Source organism: Onthophagus taurus, chromosome 3, assembly GCF_036711975.1.
Source record: "Onthophagus taurus isolate NC chromosome 3, IU_Otau_3.0, whole genome shotgun sequence".
In the NCBI taxonomy this organism is placed as follows: domain Eukaryota; kingdom Metazoa; phylum Arthropoda; class Insecta; order Coleoptera; family Scarabaeidae; genus Onthophagus; species Onthophagus taurus.
The window spans coordinates 27,913,215-27,933,950 of record NC_091968.1 but is presented as its reverse complement, the minus strand read 5'-3'; the positions used below and the strand labels follow the sequence as shown (position 1 = coordinate 27,933,950).

At 31.1% G+C, this 20,736-nt stretch overlaps 1 protein-coding gene across 4 annotated transcripts in view; it reads left to right on the top strand.

Moving 5' to 3' along the window:
* The window catches only part of LOC111428761 (transducin-like enhancer protein 4), a 200,846-nt gene extending 192,455 nt beyond the window's left edge, over positions 1-8,391 (top strand). For all 4 annotated transcript variants that reach the window (XM_071194708.1, XM_071194707.1, XM_071194706.1 and 1 more), the window contains 2 exons: positions 12-635; positions 6,303-8,391. In XM_071194708.1, the coding sequence (XP_071050809.1) occupies positions 12-635; positions 6,303-6,410 (732 nt within the window). In that variant the 3' untranslated portion in view covers positions 6,411-8,391. The remainder of the gene's footprint in view (positions 1-11; positions 636-6,302) is intronic.
* The last annotated feature ends 12,345 nt before the right edge of the window (positions 8,392-20,736 follow it).

Genomic DNA, 20,736 nt, shown 5'->3' with positions numbered 1-20,736 from the left:
ATCTTCAACAGCAAAGAGATAACTACATCCGCTCGGTAAAGCTGCTGCCGGACGGTCGAACGTTGATCGTCGGCGGCGAAGCCTCGAACCTATCCATATGGGACCTCGCGAGTCCGACGCCCAGAATCAAAGCGGAACTCACGTCTTCAGCACCCGCGTGCTACGCACTGGCTATATCACCCGACTCGAAAGTCTGCTTCAGCTGTTGTTCGGACGGAAACATCGCCGTTTGGGACTTGCACAATCAAACGTTGGTTAGACAATTTCAAGGACACACCGACGGCGCATCTTGCATTGACATTTCCGCCGATGGAACCAAATTGTGGACGGGCGGTTTGGACAATACCGTTAGAAGTTGGGATTTGCGCGAAGGAAGGCAACTGCAACAGCACGATTTCAGTTCGCAAATATTTTCGCTTGGATATTGTCCGACTGGCGATTGGTTAGCGGTCGGCATGGAAAATTCCAACGTCGAAGTTCTTCACGCCGCCAAACCCGATAAATACCAACTGCATCTGCACGAAAGTTGCGTTTTAAGTTTACGATTCGCTGCGTGTGGAAAGTGGTTTGTGTCAACGGGGAAAGACAATTTGTTGAATGCGTGGAGGACGCCGTATGGAGCCAGTATTTTTCAGGTTTGTAAACTCTGTTCAATTGATTAAAATGAAAGCTTTATTAAATGCCACTGAAATTCATATAGAACCATGTAGAATCAAGTAAAATTGTGTTGAATCATATAGAATCGTATAGAATTAAGTAAAATAATGTTGAATCATATATAATTAAGTAAAATAATGTTAAATCATATAGAATCTATCGTACAGATTATTGTAGAATCATATAAAACCATATGAAATCCAAGTAAAATAATGTTAAATCATATAAAACCATATGAAACCAAGTAAAATAATGTTAAATCTATAGAATTGTATAGAATCATATAGAACCATATGGAATCAAGGAAAATAATGTTGAATCATATAGAATTGTACAGATTCATATAGAATCAAGTAAAATAATGTTAAATCATATAGAATCCATCGTACAGATTAATGTAGAATCATATAAGACATATAGAATCAAGTAAAATAATGTTGAATCATATAGAATCAAGTCGAATAATGTTGAATCATATAGAATCAGTAAAATGATGTTGAATCATATAGAATCTTATAGATCCATATAGAATCAAGTAAAATAATGCTAATAACGATGTAGAATCTATCGTACAGATTAATGTAGAATCATATAAAACCATATGGAATCAAGTAAAATAAAGTTGAATCATATAGCATCGTATAGAATCAAGTAAAATAATGTTGAACCATACAGAATCGTACAGAATCGTGTGGAATCATACACAATCAAGTAAAATAATGTTGAATCATATAGAATCATATAGATTCACACAGAATCAAGTAAAATAATGTTAAATCATATAGAATCCTTCGTACAGATTAATGTAGAATCATATAAGACATATAGAATCAAGTAAAATAATGTTGAATCATATAGAATCAACCGCGAAGAATAATGACTACATGAAACCAAGTAAAATAATGTTGAATCTATAGAATCGTATAGAATCAAATAGAACCATATGGAATCAAGTAAAATAATGTTGAATCATGAAGAATCATACAGATTCATATAGAATCAAGTAAAGTAATGTTAAATCATATAGAATCTATCGTATAGATTAATGTAGAATCATATAAGACATATGGAATCAAGTAAAATAATGTTGAATCATATAGAATCGTATAGATTCATATAAAATCAAGTAAAATAATGTTAAATCAAATAGAATAATATGAAATCAAGTGAAATAATGTTAAATCATATAGAATCTATCGTACAGATTAATGTAGAATCATATAAAACCATATGGAATCAAGTAAAATAATGTTGAATCATATAAAATCGTGTGGAATCGTATAAAATCAACTAAAATAATGTCAAATCAAATAGAATCATATGAAATCAAGTAAAATAATGTTCAATCATATAGAATCGTATAGAATCAAGTAAAATAATGTTGAACCATATAAAACCGTACAGAATCGTGTGGAATCATATACAATCAAGTAAAATAATGTTGAATCATATAGAATCAAATAAAATAATGTTAAATCATATGAAATCTAGCGTACAGATTAATGTAGAATCATATAAGACATATGGAATCAAGTAAAATAATGTTGAATCATATAGAATCGTATAGAATCAAGTAAAATAATGTTGAATCATATAGAATCGTGTGGAATCGTATAAAATCAACTAAAATAATGTCAAATCAAATGGAATCTATCGTACAGATTAATGTAGAATCATATAAAACTATATGGAATCAAGTAAAATAATGTTGAATCATATAGGATCAAGTAAAATAATGTTAAATCATATAGAATCATATCGAATCGTGTGGAATCATATAAAATCAACTAAAATAATGTTACATCAAATAGAACCCTATGAAATCAAGTAAAATAATGTTGAATCATATAGAATCTATCGTATAGATTAATGTAGAGTCATATAAAACCATATGGAATCAAGTAAAATAATGTTGAATCATATAGAATCGTACAAAATCATATAGAATCGTACAGAATCATATAGAATCGTGTGGAGTCATATAGAATCAAGTGAAATAATGTTAAATCATATAAAATCTATCGTACAAATTAATGTAGAATCATATAAAACCATATGGAATCAAGTAAAATAATGTTGAATCATATAGAATCGTATAGAATCAAGTAAAATAATGTTGAATCATATAGAATCGTGTGGAATCGTATAAAATCAACTAAAATAATGTCAAATCAAATAGAACCCTATGAAATCAAGTAAAATAATGTTGAATCATATAGAACCGTACAGCAACCCAACCCAACCCATCAGCAATCATATAGAATAGTGTGGAATCATATAGAATAGTGTGGAATCGTATAGAATCAAGTAAAATAATGTTGAATCGTATAGATTCATATAGAATCAAATGAAATAATGTTAAATCATATGAAATCTAGCGTACAGATTAATGTAGAATCATATAGAATCGTATAGATTCATATAAAATCAAGTAAAACAATGTAAAATCAAATAGAATAATATGAAAGCAAGTAAAATAATGTTAAATCATATAGAATCAAGTAAAATAATGTTGAATTATATAGAATCAAGTAAAGTAATGTTAAATCATATAGAATCTATCGTATAGATTAATGTAGAATCATATAAGACATATGGAATCAAGTAAAATAATGTTGAATTATATAGAATCGTATAGATTCATATAAAATCAAGTAAAATAATGTTAAATCAAATAGAATAATATGAAATCAAGTGAAATAATGTTAAATCATATAGAATCTATCGTACAGATTAATGTAGAATCATATAAAACCATATGAAATCAAGTAAAATAATGTTGAATCATATAGAATCGTGTGGAATCGTATAAAATCAACTAAAATAATGTCAAATCAAATAGCACCCTATGAAATCAAGTAAAATAATGTTGAATCATATAGAATCGTATAGAATCAAGTAAAATAATGTTGAACCATATAAAATCGTACAGAATCGTGTGGAATCATATACAATCAAGTAAAATAATGTTGAATCATATAGATTCATATAGAATCAAATAAAATAATGTTAAATCATATGAAATCTAGCGTACAGATTAATGTAGAATCATATAAGACATATGGAATCAAGTAAAATAATGTTGAATCATATAGAATCGTATAGATTCATATAAAATCAAGTAAAACAATGTTAAACCAAATAGAATAATATGAAAGCAAGTAAAATAATGTTAAATCATATAGAATCTATCGTACAGATTAATGTAGAATCATATAAAACTATATGGAATCAAGTAAAATAATGTTGAATCATATAGGATCAAGTAAAATAATGTTAAATCATATAGAATCATATAGAATCGTGTGGAATCATATAAAATCAACTAAAATAATGTTACATCAAATAGAACCCTATGAAATCAAGTAAAATAATGTTGAATCATATAGAATCTATCGTATAGATTAATGTAGAGTCATATAAAACCATATGGAATCAAGTAAAATAATGTTGAATCATATAGAATCGTACAAAATCATATAGAATCGTACAGAATCATATAGAATCGTGTGGAGTCATATAGAATCAAGTAAAATAATGTTAAATCATATAAAATCTATCGTACAAATTAATGTAGAATCATATAAAACCATATGGAATCAAGTAAAATAATGTTGAATCATATAGAATCGTATAGAATCAAGTAAAATAATGTTGAATCATATAGAATCGTGTGGAATCGTATAAAATCAACTAAAATAATGTCAAATCAAATAGAACCCTATGAAATCAAGTAAAATAATGTTGAATCATATAGAACCGTACAGCAACCCAACCCAACCCATCAGCAATCATATAGAATAGTGTGGAATCATATAGAATCAAGTAAAATAATGTTGAATCATATAGAACCGTACAGCAACCCAACCCAACCCATCAGCAATCATATAGAATAGTGTGGAATCATATAGAATCAAGTAAAATAATGTTGAATCGTATAGATTCATATAGAATCAAATAAAATAATGTTAAATCATATGAAATCTAGCGTACAGATTAATGTAGAATCATATAGAATCGTATAAATACATATAAAATCAAGTAAAACAATGTTAAATCAAATAGAATAATATGAAAGCAAGTAAAATAATGTTAAATCATATAGAATCAAGTAAAATAATGTTGAATTATATAGAATCAAGTAAAATAATGTTGAATCATATAGAATCATACAGAATCATATAGATTCGTGTAGAATCATATAGAATCAAATAATAATGTTAAATCATATAAAATCTATCGTACAGATTAATGTAGAATCATGTAAAACCTTATAGAATCAAGTAAAATAATGTTGAATCATATAGAATCGTACAGATTAATGTAGAATCATGTAAAACCTTATGGAATCAAGTAAAATAATGTTGAATCATATAAAAACATATAGAATCGTGTAGAATCATATAGAATCAAGTAAAATAATGTTAAATCATGTAGAATCTGTCGAACAGATTAATATAGAATCATATAAAACCATATGGAATCAAGTAAAATAATGTTGAATCATATAGAATCGTACAGAATCGTATAGAACTGCGTGGAATCATATAGAATCAAATAAAATAATGTTAAATCATATAGAACCTATCGTACAGATTAATGTAGAATCATGTAAAACCTTATAGAATCAAGTAAAATAATGTTGAATCATATAGAATCGTACAGATTAATGTAGAATCATGTAAAACCTTATAGAATCAAGTAAAATAATGTTGAATCATATAGAATCGTACAGATTAATGTAGAATCATGTAAAACCTTATGGAATCAAGTAAAATAATGTTGAATCTATAAAATCGTATAAAATCATATAGAACCATGTGGAATCAAGGAATGTAATGTTGCAACATATAGAATCGTACAGAATCATGTAGAATCAACCGCACAGAATAATGTAGAATCATAAAGAACCATATGAAATCAAATAAAGTAATGTTGAATCGTATAGAATCGTATAGATTCATATAAAATCAAGTAAAATAACATTAAATGATATAGAATCAACCGTACAGAATAATGTAGAATCGTATAAAACCGTATGGAATCAAGTAAAATAGTTTTGAAACATATATAATTGTAGATTAAGTAAAATAATGTTAGATCATATAGAATCATATAGGATAAACGGTACAGCATAACGTAGAACCATATGGAATCAAGTAAAATAATGTTGAATCCTAAAGAATCGTATAGAATCATATAGACTCAACCGTACAGAATAATGTAAAATCTTATAAAACCGTATGGAATCCAGTAAAATAATGTTGAATCATATAAAATCGTACAGACTCGTATAGAATCAACAGCACAGATTAATGTAGAATCATATAGAACCATATGGAATCAAGTAAAGTAATGTTGAATCATATAGAATCAAGTAAAATAATATTAAATCATATAGAATCGTATAGAATCATATAGACTCAACCGCACAGAATAATGTAGAATCGTATAAAACTATATGGAATCAAGTAAAATAATTTTGAATCATATAGAATCGTATAGTATCATATAGAACCATGTAGAATCATATAAAATCAAGTAGAATTAACAGAACTTCAATTATATAAATAACTAATATGATAATTAAATGAATCCTTGTTACTTTATTACATAAATATTAACAATTTTTCTTTTTTTTTCAGTCAAAAGAATCATCAAGTGTATTAAGCTGCGATATATCAGCTGATGATAAATACATTGTGACTGGATCTGGAGATAAAAAAGCAACGGTGTATGAAGTGATTTATTAAAAAAATATATATATATATAATCCGAATTGACCAAAATCAACATGGGACGTTAATAAAAGAAACTTTTAATAAGACTATAATAATAAAAAAAAGGCGGTTCTTATTAAATAAAGAATTAATGAAAAAATTAAACATAAATTATTATTATTAAGTAAAAAAATGTGATAATATTTACTTCTACGTAGTAAGCAAGAAACCGGGATCGAGGCGAAGAAACGTGGAAAATAAACTTTAAAAATATATGATAAATAAAAGTGGAAGAAGGGGATAAGAACGATCTGACTCGACCTTTACAAGTTTCCATGATCTCTCCATGACAGAATGTAGTTAAGGGATGATATTTCTATTCTATGTTGCTTTGTTTAATAATATTCTTTTTTATATATATAAATTAATTAAATTATATATATATAATGAGATTTCTCAAGAAATCGAGAAGAAAATGTAAATAGTTTTACAGAGAAATCGATTTGTTAGCAGCTAAGTTCAGTGTAATATTTTTGACCGTTCATTATCATTTTTTTCTATTAGTTATTATTTTTTTAAGATTTACTACATAAATATGTACATATAACGTGTACCTTTTTTGATAAGAAAATGAAGATTATTTACTTATAATTCATTTTTTTTGTAAACCCTTTTTTACGTACTTCTAACTAACAAAAAAATCTCTGTAAGTAGTATAATTTTCTGTAAAGGCTTCTTTGTTTAAAAATGCGACAACGTTTAATGTAAAACAACTCATTTTGAATATTAAAAGAAATGTTATCATATTTGTTTTTGTTTTGATTTTCGTTTTATTTGTTTTTCCCCAAAATAAAATTTAAACCAAAAATTTCATTTTTACGTAAGTTTTTACATTAAACGTTAAATTGTTATAAAATGTAAATTTGTTAAACCATAATTTTTTCTAAATCCAAGCACAAAACATTTACAAAAGAGGGCTTGATAGCGATTTTTGTTAATTCTAATTTCTTAACGTGATTCAGACCCTTCCTAAAGCTTCAAGGAGTGAAATTTTCGCGAAAACCCTTTTAGGAAAAATATGTAAATATAAAGACAAATAAATAAACACGATATTTGAATATGGAAGAGGTAGTTTAATGTGAGGTTTTTGCGAAAATTGGATTCTAGTACGATCTTGTAGGCGAACATCTATCAAAAAATATGAAGCAGACGAAGACACAAATGTACATTAAAAAAAAACATACCTTATATATTTGTAAAAGTTGCTAATATATAGTTTTGAACGAAGCGACTATTAAGAAAAAAAATCGATTTTTCTCTCTGAATGTTGCCTAATTAAAATTAAAAATACAAAAAGTTTGCTCCAAAGATTTTTGCATGATGTGCAAAAACGACATAGTTATCTTTGTGTAATAAAAGAAAGATAAATTTAAAAACGAAAACAAAACCTGTATTAAATTATCTGTAAATGTGGGTTTGAGTTCTTGTTCTTACTAACGGATCATTGTTAAATTAATTATCATTAATATGTAAAAGAAAAAATGAAAATCGATCATTAGATTACCTTTTAAGCCTTCAACCCCTTTTATCCAACCCAAAAAAAAATTAAAACCATTCTTTTCTAGCGAATAGAAAAAAAAATAATACAAAATGTCTGTAATATTAATAATAAGACGAAAAAGAATCGAAATTTCTTTAAAAAAAATCTCGCTACAACTGTACTCAAAATTAACTTTACTTTCAAATTTGTATTTCGTCGCAAAACCGAATCGAATTAAATCGTTTTTTTTTAATTTGATTTGTCCCTTCTTTTCTAAACCAAACAGCAATAGACCAATTTCACACAATTGTATAACACATCAAACATACATAAAATATGAACCACACACGAAACACACAAGATGTACACAGAACGTTACATACCTCAACGCAACTGAACTAAATAACAATAGAACCAGAATTGTATTTTTATCATACAACTGGAAATAATAAATTTATGTTTATTGAATTTTAATTCAGTGTTTTATTTAAAACATACGCATTTTTTCATTAAAATCACCAAAAAAAAATTTTAAACGGTTTTGGGGGATTTTGCGGTTACAGATTCCTGTAAAATTAAGGTCAAAATAGATTTCGTCGAAAAAGAAGGAAACTGTAACTAAAATGGTTTCACTATCAATCGATAGATTGCGCTAAAACTCTTTGAGCATTAATTTTTAGCAATTATTTAAATCATGTAAACAATTTTTTGTTAATAATGAAATAAATAACTTTTAATTAAATGTTAACATAAGTATTGTATATGAGGTTTAATACAACTTAGGTTAGAGTTTACTTAAATGAAATAAATCAGTTTATTAAAAAATACGTATTCTGCGTGATATTTTATGATACGTATTGAATGTTAAGTAAGGTTAGTTTTCTTTATTGAGGTCAACAACCTCCAAGTAAAGAGTGTTGAGCAAGGTTATGAACGTTGCGCAATATTAGGAAGGTTGGGAAAGGTTAGTTTTGTTTACTGAGGTCAATAACCTGCAGGTACAGAATGTTGGATAAGGTTAGTTTTGTTTACTGAGATCAATAACCTCCAGGTAAAAAATGTTGCGTAATTTTATCCCTTTTGCATAACCCTATGTAGGTAGGGTAACTTATGTAATCTGACGAGTCAAAACCTCCTTACAAACAATGTTGTCTGTGGCAATGGATGTTATGTAATATCAAACAGGCATTCTAAAGCTGCTCTCAAGCTAATGCAATGAGCAGTAAATAAAGATGTTAGCAAAGTTATTTGAGCAGGAAAGTCGCTTAACCACATCGGCGCTTGTTAGTTTCAACTACGTTCTTTCTTCTGCAAAGCTAGGCTCATATTACTTGTACAAACATCTGCAGGGAACTTGACCATCCTCGCAGTAGGAGCAAAACTTCTAAAAAAAAACCACACAACTGAATCACAGAATAACCAGAAGTGACAGTGGCAGTATCCCGCCAAATCTGACGCAATATTATAGCGAGTTACCAAGGTTTGTTGCTATTGGTGGTAAAGATTTGGGATGCTGCTATTGTCACTACTGACTACTGGTTATTCATGCCAAGGTCCGTTAAGTATTGGTTATATGGAACTTATTATATTATGGAACTAGAAACATTCGAATTTAGCCGTACGTCTCTTAAGACGGCTAAATCCAAATATATAGTTCTACTATATAATCTAATATGCAACCAATATCACACTGAATATATCTGAATCCGCAAATCGCGTATTGCATTACTAATATTGTAATATTGGTTGCATACTTCTAATGATGACGTCGGGTACGATAATTAATTAACACACTGTACGTACTTTTCTAATACGTATATTTAACCTTTCAACTACTTCAATAAAAATATACAACAATTCAGCATTTAATCAGTCAGTCTTCAGACGCACGGCTAAACCCGAATGTTTCTAGTTCTAGGTCATGTGTTAGTTCTAGTTTTAGTTCAATAACAACATACAATCTAGCACCATCTAGTGCTTACTAGCACTACTTAACATTGTCACTAGAACTAACACTCGACCTAGAACTAGAATCTAGTTTCTAGGTGTAGTCTAGAATCTAGGTTTCTGGTGTTTTACTTCTAGTAATAAACTAGGGGACTTTAGAGATGTCCAAAAGTGTCCAGAAGCTTTCTAATGGTCTCTATAGTTATCAAATAGTGTTTAAACGCTTTCTAGAGAGTTATAAAGATTTCCAGACGATTTTTAAAGATGTCCAGAAGTGTCCAGAAACTTTTTAATGATTTTTCGCTAGTCTCTCAAGACGGCTAAACCCGAATGTTTCTAGTTCTAAGTCTAGTGTGTCAGACAACATACAATCTACCACCATCTAGTGCTTACTAGCACTACTTAACACTGTCAGTAGAACTAACACTCGACCTAGAACTAAAATCATTCGGCTTTAGCCGTTCGCAAGATTAAACGGTGGACTTTGTGCGTATGGTATGGCATTCTGAATATTGTACTTGTGAATGCATGTGTCATTTACGTCACTAATCTTGTGAAAAGTCAAAAACCGGTTTCAAGAAGAAAATTTGTGCTCTGTCGATTGCGTTGACGACTTGTAATTTCCAAATTTGTCCTAAACATGCTTTCAATGATATAATTTGTATCAAAAGAAGTATTATTTTACTAAATTTTTTTTAGCTTTCTAGGGTTAAAGCGTATAAAACATCCAACCTTGACATACAATTTTTGTCGTTCGAACTCCTAAACAAAAAAAGCTCAAACCAGCTGTGAATAAATATAAATGTAATAAAAAACGAGTTGGGCAAGTCCTTGAATGTATAGAAAAGGGAGAAATTTTTTTTTGATTTAAAAAAAATAATTAATTTGTTTTTTGATCAAAATTTTTTGTTTCTTTCATCCTTACGTGTTTAAGCATCGAAATCAAGGATTTTCTAATAAAAGTGTCAAAATATTTAGGTTATTTTAAATATTTTATTATTAATTCTTTTTTGCTTCTCCAATAACTTACCTACGACACTAATTCTCACGGTTTCCACTTCCGGTGTGTCAGCGACAGCTGATCGAAAAGACGGTGGTAGGTGCTTAGCTATTTTTAATGATTTCAAGCTGTTCGGTTCTCGTCGTCCTGGGGATTTGTTGTTGGTGCTGTATCAAAGCGAGAGAGCTGCAATTCGAACAACCCTCCGGTTTCTCTCTACCTGGAGGTGGCCATTCACCCCAAACCTCGCCCGACACTTTAGATTTTGCGCAAGAATTACGCTCGATATTGTCTGGTTTTAGATGTTCTTGCACCTGGATATTTTTTCAATTTCTTGAAACTCTTAAAAATTCGTTCATTTTCTTCAATAAAGAATGAATCATATCTCAAGTTTTGTATGTTTGCCAGATTGGCGTAGGTCGGAGTTTCATTGACGTTAGCCAATTACATAAAAGAAAAGGTCGGCATATTATAACTAAGAGGAATGTTGGCAAACGAATCTTGCACAGATTTATGAGTATTCTCGATTTATTTTAGAATCATAAATTTTATTGATTTTAAAGTACTTCATTGAAACTCAAACTCTCATAACATAAAATTTTATGGTTTATTTTAAGAAATAGTTTTAGGTACCTGAACACTTTTTGGTAAATACAAGAAGTAACACGTGGTTGTTGCAAACCTTCGCACAAAGCGCACCGTAAGCTTTTATGTATAGAGTAATTTCGTTTTGTATTCGATTCCCGGAAAACCAGGTAAACGCGTACAAAGCATCCTTTTCAGGTGTTTATTTTGGATGTTCCTTCAATAGATTTTCTTTTGAACCGCCATCAAGTTCAACTCAAACTCTTTGTAAAAAGAAACACCTTTTATTGCTTCTCCGATTTTTTTAAATATTTTTATGTTGTTTATCTTTTACTAAAATATATGTCGGAAGTTATCTAAACCATCCTTAATACGAAAACGTGTCACTTCGCATTCTAGACACCCAGGTCATCCAGAATTAGATTCCCATCGGTATTTTCCTAACAAAATGCCACACTTCCTATATTCTGTCCTTTTCCAAACGAGATTATCGTTGAAACTGCTGATATTTATTCTTACTACAAACATTTTTGACTCGTAATATTTTTAATGCATAATTTAATCAAGTTTGGTTTAATTTAAACGTTCTGGTTTGAACTAACTACAGCTAAAATACATATTTGAGTTTAGTTATGTTACGCCAACTGTGGTGTAGATACGTTTCAACAAGTGAAACGTGCCAAATCCGTCTTAACACGGTATCTCTGTTTGTTAATTCAATAGACGGGCAAATGTATTCATCGAGTCGGTTAAAATTTTACCAAATAAGAATAAATTTTGATATTATAACCCCAAAGAATTTCTATTTATATCGATGCAATGACAATAATCTTCGCGGTGCTTTGAGCCTCTAGTTTCCCACGATTTTAATTTTTAATCATACCAAAGAAAGGATCTTTACTAGAAAAGGTTTGAAAACGATTAATAAGTAATAAAAACCTTTTAGAGATGAAGTTGAACTGATTGACATTTAAAAACTATATTGAAAGTGATTATTTATTTATTAGACGGAAAGTTATGTTTTAATTTTGATTTTTAAGTAAATTTTAGAACACAAATTTTCCATTTAACTTTTAAATGGCGACCTTACCGGTTTCGCCGTAAGTCGTCATCAGGCGCGACTAACAATAAGTATTAACAAGGTTGAAGGAGTATTGAGGAGGTAAAGAAATGTATTAGGTTGGTGATAAGATTAATATTAGGGAGTGAAATTGGAAAATCGGTTACAGAAAATGCTTAATAGACATAGTTATGGTTATTGATTATGAAGAAGTTCTGCAAAACAGTTGACATTTTGAAAAATTGCATATTCAATCGCTCAAAAATTGATGTTTCAGATCATGTGGCCGAATTGCACGAAATCTAAAGTAGGACTGTTACTGATGGAAAGTGAGGAGAATTGGATAATGATAATGGGCTTCTTAAGAAAGGTTTTTCCTAAATATAAATGCAACACACCAAGATTAAAATCCTTAAAACTAATGTACCTGAATACCTCAAAGCCCTAATTTTCTCATTTCTGGATAATAAAACCCATCAAAGTTGGAGTTCCTCAAGGCATCATCCTCTCACCACTACTATTTAATATCGGTTTACATGACATTCCGATTAATGACCAAAGATTTACCTAGAAGTCTCACATTAATCAAAAATTAAGCGAAGCATATGCAAGAGTGAAAGCACTTTATTATCCCATCATCAACAGAAAATCGAAACTAAAGATCGAATGTGCAATGCTACTATACAAATCATTAATAAGACCTGTAATAACCTATGCATGCCCAAATTCTAAAAATGTCTGTAGATGTCTCATGGTTTGTGAAAAACTCGCAGATACAAGAAGAACTAGGAGTCGAGACGATAAATATTTACAAGACCTCCAAAAGTGTCCAAGTGCACAAGAACATCAATTGGGAGATATTGGAATCCACAATAAGAAATGTTTTAAAAAGCAAAAAAAAGGTTTTGTTGGGATGAGTTCAGTCACAGAATAACCAGAAATGACACTGACGTCGATTCGTTTGATGTTGGCGGCACCTCGTTTTGTGACCTCGATTTAAAGTCCGCCATTTTATCGCGAGTTACCAAAAGTACAGAATCAAGGTCAATTGATTTAAACATACTGTATAAGGTTATCCAACTACTTCTGAACGCTGTTGTTATAAACGTATCCGTTTTTAGAGACCTGCGGCTAAACCCAAATGATTCTAGTTCTAGGTATAGATTAGAGGTATAGGTATAGATTTACATTTGCACTATCACTAAAACTAACACTATACCCAGAACTAGAATCATTTGGGTTTAGCCGCACGTCTCTCAAGACGGCTAAACCCGAATGATTCTAGTTCTAGGTCTAGTGTTAGTTCTAGTGACAGTGTTAGGTAGTGCTAGTATGCACTAGATAGCGCTAGATTCGAAATTGTTATTGAACTAAAACTAGAACTAACACAAGACCTAGAACTAGAATCATTCGGGTTTAGCCGTCTTGAGAGACGTGCGGCTAAATCCGAATGTTTCTAGTTCTGGGTCTAGTGTTAGTTCTAGTTTTACACTAGCGCTAGAACTAACACAAGATCTAGAACTAGAATCATTCGGTTTAGCCGTCTTGAGAGACGTGCAGCTAAACCCGAATGTTTCTAGTTCTAGGTCTAGTGTTAGTTCTAGTTTTATATGTTATTCAGCGCCAGATTGTTGTATATCTTTATTGAACTGACACACTAGATTTAGACCTAGAAACATTCGGGTTTTAGCCGTCTTGAGAGAGGAGCCAAAAATCATTAAAAAGTTTCTGGACACTTCTGGACATCTTTAAAAATCTTCTGGAAGCCTTTATAACTGTCCAGAAAGCGTTTAAACACTATTTGATAACTATAGAGACCATTAGAAAGCTTCTGGACACTTTAGGACATCTTTAAAATCCCCTAGTTTATTACTAGAAGTAGAACTAACACTAGACCTAGAACTAGAAACATTCGAGTTTAGCCGTCTTGAGAGACAAACGGCTAAACCCGAATGATTCTAGTTCTAGATCGAGTGTTAGTTCTAGTGACAGTGTTAAGTAGCACTAGTAAGCACTAGATTGTATGTTGTTATGATTCTAGTTCTAGGTCTAGTGTTAATTCTAGTTTTATTTCTTATTTAGCACCAGGTTGTTGTATATCTTTAATGAACTCATAATTTTTACGATACTTTAGCTTTCTAAGGTTAACCTTAAAGATTATAATTCGAAGATAAATTTGAATAGTTTATTAATCGATAATAATTTTAAAGTTTAGAAGAGATTTTTTAATATGAAATTTTAAACCCGAAACGAAATATCGACCAACAAAAGACCGTTTTCTCGAATACACCGTGTATTTAAAAGAGAGGCAGCTGCTGCGCTTATGGGTCTTACTCCTTTTCTGTCTGCGACCCGCCGCCGGGTTTGTTCTTCTTATTGGAAAAATATTAAATGTCCCCAACAGAAGAAACGGCAACACGCATCGAATGTTTTTGTGTCCCGTTTTAAAATTAACTCAAAGTAATTAAACATTTTTAATTTCTTTTTCTCTCCGAGTCTTTTATTTCATCATCGTTTTCTTTTAAAAATCTTCCTGTTTACCTGGATCAGGTAAAACTAATATACGGTTACACTACGACTCTTTTGCCATTCTTGGGTTCCATCCCGAAAATGGAAGGGCACTTCATCTCACTGAATAGTAGTTAGTAACCATCTGCAGAAGGTCCCTAGATTTCTCGATTCTTCTCAGACCATCTGCTCTTTACAGGTAGATTTAAGAAAAAAAATATTGAACGTTCACAATACATTAATCGAACCATTACAATTTGTCGAAGAAATAAGAAAGATTTAAACGTCTTATTTTTCTTTCTTCTTTAAATATTTTTTTGTTAGATAATATTATCTTATTATGTTAGCCAATTCTTTTCTTCCTTAGAACTAGAAATGATATCTCATTACTTTTGTCGTTTTTATTATCTCGACCTGAAATAGTTAGAGAATTTATGCTCATATAATGTGCTACTATATCAGTGTCAGTTAAACGTTCAATTCCTTCTTCACTTTCATCTTTTTGTAGCCATTCAATAATATCGTCGCGATCGACATTAACAAAATCGAGGATTAATCTCGATGCTTTCAGACAAGCTTCTTCTTCTTTCGTATTTTCTTCTATTCCCTATAATCTTGATATAAAACTTCCATTCACAAAAACATGAACACATCGTTTTATTTAATTTAATATGGTGTGGTTTTAATTGCGGCGATTCTGCCCTAAGCGATGTTGGCTTCGCCGAGGTAGTGTGTGCTAATAAGGTTTGAATGATATAGTGATAAAGTTAGTAGATTCTAAATACTAAGTTTAACCATGATCCTTGTGGCCAACGCACTAAAATGTGTTGACTAGTTCTGTGTGGATATGGACTATATATTGGCTTAATCACGGGAAGCCATAAATTCTTTAATCTAAGTTTAGCAATTTTCCTTCCTGGCAAAGCGCTGCAAGGTTTTGGCTAGTTTTGGATGAATATGATAGTACGCATTGATCAGTTTTGGTATAACGTGGTACCCTCACTGCAATGTGTTGACCAGTTTTGGGTGTATATGGTACTATGCATTGATCTCTTTTAGGATGACAAGGTATTAATAGTAGAGCCTCGCCCGCAAGCGACCTCAGCTTAATCACGAGGAGCCATAATTTCTTCAATCCAAGTTTAGCCATTTTCCTTCCTACCAAAGCGCTGCAACGTTTTGGCTAGTTTTGGATGAATACGATAGTACGCATTGATCAGTTTTGGTATAACGTGGTATTCTCACTGCAATGTGTTGACCAGTTTTGGACAAGGTATTAAAGATATTAATTATAGAGCATCGCCCGCAAGCAACCTCAGCTTAATCAGGCGAAGTCATAGATTTTTTGCCCTTACTTTTAGCCATCGTGCCGAAACACTGCTATGTGTTGACCAGTTTGGCATTAATAATTTCTGGGTTCACATGGTAGTAATTGTAATGCCTCGGCCGCAAGCGACCTTGGTTTAATTTTTTTTCTAAACTATGCAAAGCACTATTGTACAACACCTAGTAAATACAACATACTAATTAGTTACTTATTTTTAAAACCAAATTAAACTAGATAATGTTTTACAGCTTTTTCCAGTGGTCCAATCTGCTTTACCCATAATATACATAGATAAATATTGTCATATTTTTACCGTTTTAAGACCAAAACACAAAAACGCGCAAACTGCGATACGCGAAACACACATTTAGGGTATTATTGATCTTGGGCTTCATCCTCTGAAGACCACGCAGGACATCCTGGTTGTCAAGAAACTGGATGGTCTCGATGTTGGGATGATTGTACATTCTCTTCTCATGTTTAGATGCTAATGATGCAATTTCTGGTGACACCGATGCTATTTTCAAGTCGCGATGGAGGTCGGTGTTTCCTATATACCAGGGTGCATTCACTATGCACCTTAGTACTGTATTCTGGAATCTTTGAATCAGACTTGCATTTATCTTGCAGGTACAACCTCACAGTTGGATTCTGTGTGTCCATTTTGGTTTTAATACTTGCTTGTATATTAGCAACTTGTTTCTTAGTGATAGCGTATTTTCTGCCAATCAACCAATATATATGTGTCTAAATTTGATATCAAGTTCCTCACGTTTTTTTTTGACGTTTACCACGATATTTTACGGTGTCGAGACTGCATTGCCATTTATGTATACTGGGACATAATTCACTTTCTTATAAGTAAAGTATGTCGATTTATTTGTATTTAGTTTTATTAGCCATTGTTTGGTGCAGTTTTCTATTGAATTTAAGGCCAATTGTAACTTACTTACTGCAACTACTTCATTTTCTGCAACAGCCAAGATCGCTATGTCATCTGCGAATGTAGCTGTTAAAGTTTCTGGTACCTGAGGAAGGTCGAATGTGTAGAGTAAGTACAGTGTTGGGTCAAGCAGACTTCCTTAAGGAACTCCGGCTCGTATTTCATGTAGTGGTGAATAAGCGTTTTCGTATTTTATTCTAAAATATCGATCAGATAGATATCTAGTTTGCAATTTAAACCATCTAACCAGACTTTGTCGAAAGCTTGTGCAACATCCAGAAATACGGCGGAGCAGACTTTATTTTCTTCCATAGCAATGGAATTCGATAGTATTCGTTATTCTATGCACTTGGATTATTGTTGCATGTTTATTCCGAAACCCAAATTGGTGTGTTGGTATTAGGGCTTTTTCTTCTATGACAGGTTTTACTCTTTTTAATAGTAATCTTTCAAGCAGTTTTGATAATAGGCCTATATGATGTAATATGATACTAATAACTCACCCTGTATATTGGCGTTAGATTGTTGCATATTTTTCATTAAAGTAAAATTTTCTAGTTCTAGGTCTAGTATTGATTCTAGTTTTGCACTAGCACTGTCACTAGAACTAAGACAAGACCTGGAACTAGAATCATTTGGACTTAACCGCACGTCTCTCAAAACGGCTAAGTCCAAATGATTCTAGTTCCAGGTCTTGTGTTAGTTCTAGTGACAGTGTTAGGAAGCCCTAATAAGCAGTAGATAACGCTAGATTGTATATTATTAACGAACTAAAACTAGAACTAACACTAGACCGAGAACTAGAAACATTTGGGTTTAGCCGCACGCCTTTCAAAACAGCTAAACCAACTTAGCCAGCGTCTGAAGACGCACGGCTAAACCCCATACTTGCTAGTTCTAGGTCTATGACAGATTTTAGTCTTTTTAATAGGAATTGTTCAAGCAGTTTTGATAGTAGATTAGTAGATGTAACATCTGTGGGGGGTTTACCTGGTTTTGGTATCATTATTATTTCAACAACTTTCCATATGCTTGGGAAGTATTTTTATTTAAAAACTGCATAAATTATGTGTAATAGTTTCGTAATTGCCCGTTTTGGTAGATGTTCCAATGTTACTCCATTAATTAGGTCCTAGCCTGCTGATTTCTTTATATTTAGTTTTTGTACTTCATAATACAGTTCTTTCATTCTTACACATGGTATATTACTCTGCTGATCACTTTGAGTTCTATTTAGCATAGTTGTTGTTGGACTGTCTGATGTAAAAGTTTCTTTCAGATGTTCAGCAAACAATATAACTTTTTCTTGATTGCTCTTAGCTCAATTTCCATTATTATTTAGAATTGGATTGGTTTAATGAGGCAAAGTCATAAATTCTTCACCATTGTTCTTTTTGCCGAAACATGGAACTGTTTTCCATTTTTGATTGGAGTACTTTGCATTGATCACTTTTGGGATCGAAACCATGAAATTACATAATATGTCATATCGCTAAAAATTTTGCACAAAAAATGTTTTATCGTAATAAACTTTTATTACACAACATAAACACCATAAATTAAGATATAGTAGTAATTCTAGGAAATTTAGATGGTTTCAGTTAATCATATAGGGTTTTACTACTTCATTTTTTTAAATGAGAAAATTGTGACCATCTGTCGATTTACCTGTAACTACATACGTACACGGGTTAGTTCAACTGTGTGCTGACTGAAACGTGTTTTTGTTGAACATCTGTCCCCCGAGCAATGAATTTACATGACGGGCGATGGCAGTTAAAACGCGATATCACCAGGACTCTCTCTTTCCACTTTACACTGATACACGTTATCAAACCGTTTACGGTTTACGTTACCGTTCCGATTACAATGCGCAAAATACACGTTTTAGGTTATAGTTTAGTCTGTTTCTACAAAGATATTAGATTATCTAATAAAAATGATTTTATTTCGATGTCAAAGAACTTTTCGTCGTTAAATATGAGTGTGTAGCAATAAAACCGATTTTTGGCCAACGTTTTGAGTCAATGTTTATTTATAGGCGTCAGTTATATAAAGCAATACAATAATATCTCTCACAGCGGCGGGAACAGCAGCAACAGCAGCATCAGTGCAAGTTGTGACATGTCGAGAAGGTTCGTTATCTACTGTCGCCTTCGAGATTCGAGTCTTTGGCGTTGTGTCACGACTCTCCTGACACGTAAATTGTCAGTTGGACGAACAGCCAGTCGAACTATTCAATCGCCAGTTTAAAGATACTCGAGGGACAAAGTTGCCATACTTTTTATGTTTATTTTAATTTTTAATAGATTAGAATATTTCTAAAAGGTACATAAAAATAATCGATTCAAATCTACTTGGAAAAAACTAAAAAAGTACATCTCGAAATGTAACTAGGTTAATTATTTCGAAATCTAAAAATAACGGCCCCCTTTGCGATGTTCCAACACCATTAGAGCGCTGCATTCGATATGACATTACGTTTGCATTTTCTATGTATCTTTTTTCGAAGTTTACTTAATATCTCAAGAGAAAATTAAGATCTAAAAAAAAATGTTAATGTAGAAATATTTTGATATTAATAATGTGTATAAAATATACAGGGTGAGGTATTAGTTGCTAAACCGTTTGAGAAAGAAAAAATGTTTTATAAAAAGTTGTTTGACTCACCATTTTCTATTACGTAAAATTATTTTTACTTATATAGGGTGTTCCATTTAGGCGTAACGGAGAGTATGTAGATTTTGTTAAATGGAACACCCTATATATTTTATCATATTATGAATAGCATTAAATTTGTTTATACAACTGTATATGTTACTAACTCATAGCATTCATTGTTACGGAGATATTCAATTGTTTTTCTAAATTGTGTCCATTGATATTAGATACGCTATACAGCGTGTTCATAAAGCTTAGTTACTTTTGATGTTTTTCAAATGACTTTTTCATAAGTTTTTTAAATGGAACATCCTGTATATTGTGTGCTGGTTGAATTGCCCATGAAGTTACCTTTAATTAATGATAAGTATGTCATATATCTAACTTTAGTAGTTTTCCTGATATTTAGAATTTAAAGAATAATGTGTAATAAAATATGCGTTATTGTACTTAATATTATATTCTGTCTATTTTTATCAGTTTTTTTTTGTTCTTCCTTTAATTATTTGATTAATATTTTATAATGTAAAATAATTTTGCTGCCATATACCAGATTTTAATGCGACTTGGTACTTTATGAGATTTAAAAAGATGTAAGTAATAAAATATGCAATTGTTCTGCCATATAATTTACGACTTTAGAGAAAATAAGATGCACATGTTAAGAGATACCTCAAGATCTTTTATGCAGCGCATTAATGCTTGTAGAAAAGAAAATACCTACTTGTTGAGCAACGTTTAGTGTAATTGTTTATAGTTTGTTGCTGCATTTCCTTCAAATAATTTAG